This window comes from Eulemur rufifrons, chromosome 8, assembly GCF_041146395.1.
Source record: "Eulemur rufifrons isolate Redbay chromosome 8, OSU_ERuf_1, whole genome shotgun sequence".
Classification (NCBI taxonomy): Eukaryota; Metazoa; Chordata; class Mammalia; order Primates; family Lemuridae; genus Eulemur; species Eulemur rufifrons.
The window spans coordinates 99,343,685-99,351,602 of NC_090990.1; the positions used below are offsets into that span (position 1 = coordinate 99,343,685).

Here is a 7,918-nt window from a genome sequence, read left to right on the forward strand (position 1 = left end):
GACCTCCTAAGACCATAGGGCCGGTGAATTGTGAGGCTTCGCCAGAATTCAGGCTTCCTGGCTCACACCGGTGGTCCTTCCATCATTTCACGTTACGTTTTTATTTCCCCCCTTTCTGAGAGATTGCTCTGATGTCTTTCCTCCCTTAAGTCCTATAGAGATTGGTCTTATCTCATTTTTCTCCCAGACCTACGAGCTCAATTACCAGGATCACTTTCTTCTCCAGGGTGTACTACAGACCTCCACATGTGGGACAATGGGATTCAGCAGAGAATGAGTCCCCCATCCTCCTTTTATCTGTAAGCCACTCTTTCCAACTGCCTTTCTACCACCCACTGTCCACATGTCTACCTTACTCCTCAATCTGGATTTTGGGGAACCTCCTCCCAAAAAGGCATTAGAAGGAAATGCCAAGCACCGAAATTTTGTCAAGAAGCGGCGGCTCTTGGAACGGAGAGGCTTTCTGAGTAAAAAGAACCAGCCCCCTAGCAAAGCACCTAAGTTGCACTCAGAACCTCCAAAGAAAGGGGAAACTCCTAGGGGGGATGGCACTTGGAAGATCCCTCCCTTTTCCAAGAAGAAGAAGACAGCTGCCTCCAGCAATGGGTCAGAACAGTCCATGGACAAGAAAGCTACAGTGTCTTGGTTGACCCCTGCCCCTTCAAAGAAGGCTGATTCTGTTGTAGCTAAAGTAGATTTGCTGGGGGAGTTCCAGAGTGCCCTTCCAAAGATTAACAGCCACGCAACCCGCTCCCAGAAGAAGGCCCCTCAGAAGAAATCCTCTCAGAAGAACCCTCCTCAGAAGAATGTTCCACAGAACTCCACTCAAGCTCACTCAGAGAATAAATGCTCTGGAGCATCCCAGAAGTCACCAGGGAAGATGGTGGCAATTGACTGTGAGATGGTGGGCACAGGACCCAAGGGGCATATTAGTTCCTTGGCTCGATGTAGCATTGTCAACTACAACGGAGATGTGCTTTATGACGAGTACATCCTTCCCCCCTGCCACATTGTGGACTACCGGACCAGATGGAGTGGTATCCGGAAACAGCACATGGTGAATGCCACACCCTTCAAGATTGCTCGAGGCCAGGTGAGAAGCACAGAGCATGATGGTGGCAGTAAGGTGGGTCAAGAGAAGTCCAAGTCATATTTCAGCCAAGGATATCATTTTCAGAAGGTGCCAAAGGTTTGTGGAGGGAGGGAGGATATCAGTTGATGAAGTCCTCCTGTTGGGGTAAAAAGTGGTGAAAGTCAGGAAGGTACAATTAGCTGGTATCACAAACTTCATTAGTTAAGACCTGTTTTAGGTCCCAAGTGGGATCCTAATCTGGAGAACTGGGAATCTGCACAGAGAAATAACAGCCAGTGATGAAACTGGACAGAGCAACAGGCATGAGTGTCAGGGGAAAGGGCTCAATTTGGGAATGCCTTGTAGAATTGGGGCCTAGGGTTAAGAGGGAAGAGGTGGAGAGAGCTTCCCAAGCAAAAAGTAGCCTGGGGCAAATGTGGAAAGTTGGTGGTAGGAGAGGCCAGAAGTTGACAGGTGGGGCATATTTCTGTAACTAGGACAGGGATCCTTCAGTGGAGGACATAAAAGACAGGGTGGCTATGTCAAATTCTCGTCTCACTCATTCTAGCCCTGTGGTGAATATTGGGAGCACAACACGTGAACAGGAAAGGAGGATGAACTGGGAGAGGTGAAGAGGAAGTGAAGGAGAGCCCGAGGGGGAGCCTGCTGCTTGGGAGGCCGCCAGAGGGCGCCCTTGGTCCATGTCATTGCAATTTCAGGTCCACACTCTGCCTTCACTAGACACGCTCTGCTCCAATAATGCCTTGTATGCTAAAATCAGTTGGAGGAGGTTCATCAGATGTGAAGAGGCTGATTATTAGAAAATACTTTGAAGAAAGAGTTGAAGAATATCCTGTGCACAAAGGGCACAGCTAAGCAAGGGCTTGGGAGAGGCAGAAGATGGGATGGGTCCGAGACAGCAAATCTGCTCAGCTTTAATGAGGGTCATGTGTTCAGGTTAATAAAAAATAAAGGTGGTGGTGGACAGTAAACTGTATGTGAGGTCAGGAGCACCTACATCTGGTTTTCATCATAAAGCACTTCCCCAGTGCCCGAACTGGGGTTAGGAGACTAAGCTATGTCTCAATGAGTCTGACCCCTTCAAAGGAGTTCCCTTGGCAGGCCATGCAGGACTATTGCTTTTATTTACAACCTGTTTGGAACTGCATTTTGGAATAGACCTTCAGAGCTGGTGGCATATTCTTTGCTTGTTCTCACTGGAAATATGTCTTCATGCTTTAAGATCCTGAAATGGCTGGGCATGGTGGCACCTGCCTGTAGTCTCAGCTACTCAGTAGGCTCAGATGGAAGGATTGCTTGAGCCCAGGAGTTTGAGGCCAGCCAGGACAACATAGCGAGACACCCCATCTCAAAAAAAAAGACCTTCACTTAAGCCTAGAAGTTCAGAGCTTCAGTGAGCTATGATTATGCCAGTGTACTCCAGCCTGGGCAACAGAGCAAGACCCTGTCTCTTTAAGAAAAGGGAAAAAACCTGAAATGATAAGTTATTTTCTTTTGGTTATAAGACTAGTGTGAACAAGGTTTCCTCTGCAACCTTCGTCTATCAGTGATTCTCTTTTTTGAGACAGTCTCACTCTGTTGCCCTGGCTAGAGTGCAGTGGCATGATCATAGCTCACCACCACCTCGAACTCCTGGGCTCAAGTGATCCTCCTGCCTCAGTTTCCCAAGTAGCTGGGACTACAGGAGTGCACCACCATCCCTGGCTAATTTTTTTCTATTTTTAGTAGAGATGAGGTCTAGCTCTTGCTGACACTGGTCTCAAATGCCTCACTTCAAGCAATCCTCCCACCTTAGCTTCCCAGAGTGCTAGAATTACTGGCATGAGCCACTGGGCCCAGCCCTATAGGTGATTCTTAATCTTTTATGATCTGTAGATCTTTTGAGAATTTGATGAAAGCCATAGACTCTCTTCCCCCAATGATACCCTACACATCTATCTGCATATAATTTGGGGCTTCTGTTACCTCCCTGGATCCCATTTTTGACTCCATGGGTCCCAGCCATGTGTCTAAGGCCAGCATAATGACATTAATAACAGTTAAAGGACTTCAAGTAGCAAGCCAGAACTGAACTAGATAGTTACATGAACATCTCAAATATGAGTGTGATTTAGGATTGAAGACAAATCTGTCACTGGGACGGAGACTAATGAGAAAGTACGGAGCCACTGGCAATGTAAATCCAAACAGGGTTACACCATGGAAATTACCTATTAATGAGGAAGAGGCAGAGGAAGGTGGATTTCAGTAGAAAGAATACTTGTGATAGAGGGCATTTCATGGATGAAGCAGGTAGGCAATCGGTGAAAAGAACCCAGAAGGAGTGATGGCCAGGGTGGGCTTTCAGAATACATGGGCTCCACCTTTCAATCTTCCTTCTCACCACTTTCTGTTCTACGCTTGTTCCAGATCTTGAAGATACTCACAGGGAAGATAGTGGTGGGGCATGCTGTGCATAACGACTTCAAAGCCCTTCAATACTTTCACCCCAAGTCCCTTACCCGTGACACCTCCCATATCCCCCCACTCAACCGGAAGGCTGACTGCCCAGAGAATGCCACCATGTCTCTGAAGCATCTCACCAAGAAGCTGCTGAACCGGGACATCCAGGTAGCCTCTCCTCATGTGCCAGCCCCCTTGCCCCTACCCCCCATCTTTTGCATGGTATAGGTTCTTGTTGCTATCTCTCTCCAGGCTCTGACCCCAGAAGCCCTCTCATTGTAGAGATCCAGGCAGGCTACTCTGGTTGGAAGAGCTTTGGGTTAAGGGGCCCAGTAGTCTCTCCCTATCTGAATACAGGGGTAATAATTCCTGTTCTCGGCTTCACAAGGATGTTCCAATGGCTACTTTGAAAAAGGAAAAAAGTCCTAAATGGATATAAAGCCCTAACTAAGAAAGGAAAAAAGCAGGTAGTCGTGGTGGTCTAAAAGGTATGTAATGGATGCAAGGATCACTCATATAATTCCCATGCTTGGCATTCCAGGAAGAGGTGGCCCACCTGGCAGGAAGGTGTGGACACATGTCATAGAGAGCACAGTTAAGGAACTGGGGATGGTAGAAGACTTAGAAGGCCTGTCTTTGATCTGGTATGTTCTGTTTCTATAGAACTTAAAATAATATGGCTTACACATGTTGTTGCAGGAACGATTGAGGTAGACAGTAGCAAAGATTTCCTAGGAATTAAACCCCTGAAGTTAGATAAGGGCCCCACCAGAGTTGTGTCTTTGAGCCCACTGACTGTGGAAGAAACTGTGTTGTGGGAGTAGGGGAAGGAATGCAGAGAGTCAGTTGGGAAGGGAAGAAACAGCTTATGACTTCAAGCTCTTTTCTTTTTCTTCCCTTGTTCAGGTTGGGAAAAGCGGACATTCCTCTGTGGAAGATGCCCAGGCCACCATGGAGCTGTACAAATTGGTTGAAGTTGAGTGGGAACAGCACCTGGCCCAGAATCCCCCAAAAGACTAGTGGCAGTGGGGACGCTGGTGATGTGGGGAGGCAGAGGCAGCAGCCAGGAGAAACAGGGCAGTGGACTAATGGACAACTCTGCTAGCTCCACATCTTTGGAAGCTAGAACTGTTGGGGAGAGAGAAGCTCTCCCCTAGACTTAATATCCATTGAAATTTCGCCTCAGGTGTTGTGTCCTGTGTCTGATTAAATGTCCCGTGGAAGGGGGAGTCTCCATGTCAGAACCCAGCCCTATACTGGTTACCTCTTAAATGGTGCTAACCATTGGTCCCAGGGTGCTTTGTGCCAGTCAAGCTTTTTGACTTTCAAGAGGCAGGGCATCCTGGGAAATGTAGTTTCCCAAACTGCCTTATCATTAGGGTGGCCATATGTCTCATTTTATGCCTTTTATTCTTGAGTAATTAACAATACCCTCTTTCATTCTCAAGAGTATCCTGGTTGGATAATAAATTGTACAGTCACATTACATATCACAGACTCTGCTTTTGGCTCAGAGTCTCCATCTGTATCAGGATATTACCTATTCTTCCCACCCTGACTTCCAGAGGAGCCGTGGCTGGTGAGGTTTAGTTCTGCTTAGGGTTACAAGGAAGTAAAGATAAGAGTGTAGCTTGGAAGTCAACTTTTTGGATTTGGGAAAGCAGTTTCTTTCCTAAGGTAATAAAGGATTTATTTAATTTAGATCCTGCCTGGTAGGTTAAAAAGAATTTAAAGTGTTTTAATAGTTTTTGGTCTTCTTTTACCTTGCTAAACCAAGCCTCTATAAACTCAAATTATTCCCTTGATAAATTTTTGTAATGGAAAAGCAATTTGTAGTGGTTTCTTTTTAACTTCATGTTAAATAGCTTTGTCATGAGGTATTGTGGGGCTGTAGTTCTGGGGCGGGTATCGGGGATCTCTGGATGGTACTGACTGGGGCCCTCGTTGGCTAGAAGTCATCGAGAAGCACTGACCAATCCTCTGAGGGTAACCCATGTTACATGCATGGTGCCTTGTCCTCATCCCTACTACAAATCAGTGACCACACTGAAAATAACATCCTAAGCCATGTGAAGCCCCTCACACAAAGAGTGTGTGACCAGGAGAGTGAGACAGAGAATGAATCAGTGGGCATGAGGGAGGGATGGCGCGGGGGAGGAAGAGTGCTTGGTGACGGCAGCCTGTTGCTGCTGCCAGCTCTTCCTCAGTGGTACACACCCTCATCTTGGGAAAGTGAGTCATGGGTCTGACCTTGTGTCCAGGATTACTGTCTGCACTCTTTCTTGAGAAAATGCGACTCCACGGCTACCCCAAGACTTTTTCCCTCTTGAGCACCCTGGTGTGGTGTCAGGGTCCAGAGTCACAGCCATGACTGCCTGTAGAAGGGAATTTCCTGCAGCCAAACCAGACCCCAGACATGATCTCGTGTCCTGCACTGCGGGGTCTGCTTGCACAGGCAGCTGTTGTGGTCTGAGCAGGTTGGTTCCTGTGGAGCCCAACACATGTAATGTCCGTGCCTGTTCACAAAGGGGTGCCAAGCATCCTTACGCAGTGAGAAGTGGGAATAATCCAGGAAGCCCACACCAAAAAGTAGGAACACACATGGAAGCAATTCTTAACACATTGTGATCAGTAAACTGGAAGATAACTAGAAAATTCTCATTTCGGTCTTTAGAGTACTTGTTGGCTGGAACAAAATGGGCTTTGTGTGTGTCTTGGTAAAGTAGCAACTGGCTTTCATGCTCCATCCACCCCCAGGCCCATGTCTAGGAAGGCATTGGGGGTCTCAGTTCAGTGTTGGAAAGAGCTCAGTCTTCTTTTTGCTCACCAAGAAGAACCTGGGAGAGCAGAGGACCTTGTAGACATTTCCTTAACTCTTTACTCTCACTATACTTTATGGTCAGAGCCCAGCTCACCATGCAAGGGTGTCTGGGGATCCCCTGTCCTTCAATTCCCTTCCTTTTTTGTCCCTCTGTCCCCAGGGTCCTGGCTTCATCCAACTATGGTAGACAAACCCTATTGTAGTTTGTTGCCTGAATCCCAATCAGCAAGTCCCATTTTGCCTTAAATGTCAGGTCTTTCAGAGTGGAGCGTGTGCATGACATAATGTAAGCACTTGCCCGTGATACTCATTCTTTGCATGGCAGAATGAAGTTTTCTAATACTGAGATCCTCTGCTGCAGGTGAGAACGAGAAAAGGCGTGTGTAAGAATCATATCCTGCCAGATATACTTGTGATAGCCTAAAACTTCATTTAACAAAGTGGTCCTTAAAAGGGAAAGGTGGGGGGCAGGCGGAAGGGCAATATACGTAACCTAAACTTTTGTACCCCCATAATATGCTGAAATTAAAAAAAAAAAGAGGGAAAGGGAGTGTGTATTTTGAAATATCAGGCAACAGCACTGCTCCTCCCTCTGCCCTTAAGAACCACTGATCTAGGGAAGGCTCCAAGGAGGAATCATTTGATTACAAGTTTAACAGATGATTACAGCTGACAGTAGGAAGGATCATGTAATTATGAACTTGCCCCAAGACACATTAGCCCAAGTTCAATTTTAGAGAGACAAACACCTATGAATGCAATATGCCAAGGTGCATCTGTATATTGTAGTTCACAAAGCACTTTCACTTACCAAGTGAAGAGCAAGTAGATCAAGTCCACCGTACAGCCAACAGCTTAACAGCAAGTTACTTTGGATTATTATTTATTTATTTTTAAGACAGGGTCTTATTCTTGCTGAGGCTGGTCTTGAACTCCTCACCTCAAGCAATCTTCCCGCCTTGGCTTCCCAGTGTGCTAGGATTGCAGGTGTGAGCTACCACGCCCTGCCTACTTTGCATTAATACTGGGTTCCAAGCTTGATTTTGCCACTTAACGTATATTTGTGACAGTGAGTGAGTCACTTTGGTTCTTGGCATCTCAATGGTTCTAGTGCCAAAATCTTGGGATCCTTTTCCGACCTTGGTGTTTACCTGATGTTTGCTATCATTAAAATTGTAATAAGAATGGCAACCATTTATTGAGTGCTTTATGACAGGCACTGTGCTAATCCCTCCAGGTGCATTATCTCATTCTCTATAAGGTAGGTGGTATTATAATTTAACACATGAGGAAACTGAGGCTGACAAAAGATAAGAAATCTTTCCCAGGCCAGATATCTGGAGGTTGACTGTGCTGGCACTCAGACCTGCCAAGTCTGCCTGTCTGGAGTCTCTGCTCTTAACCACCACCTTGCTCTTCTGTTAACACATCCAAGTGGCGTCTGGTGAGACTTGGAATCTTTCCACTCAAATATTTATGAAGCACCTGCTATGTGTCAGTCATTGTGTAGGCACTAGGGAATCAGGGCATTGTCTTCGCTCTTGAGTTGCGTACAGCGACCT

General features: G+C 46.5%; 1 protein-coding gene across 1 annotated transcript; it reads left to right on the forward strand.

Moving 5' to 3' along the window:
• Positions 1-281: 281 nt before the first annotated feature.
• Positions 282-5,321, forward strand: ISG20L2 (interferon stimulated exonuclease gene 20 like 2). The gene is made up of 3 exons (XM_069480394.1): positions 282-1,093; positions 3,503-3,703; positions 4,442-5,321. Exons 1-3 carry the CDS (start codon positions 344-346, stop codon positions 4,553-4,555), a joined length of 1,065 nt encoding a protein of 354 aa, XP_069336495.1. The 5' UTR covers positions 282-343; the 3' UTR covers positions 4,556-5,321.
• The last annotated feature ends 2,597 nt before the right edge of the window (positions 5,322-7,918 follow it).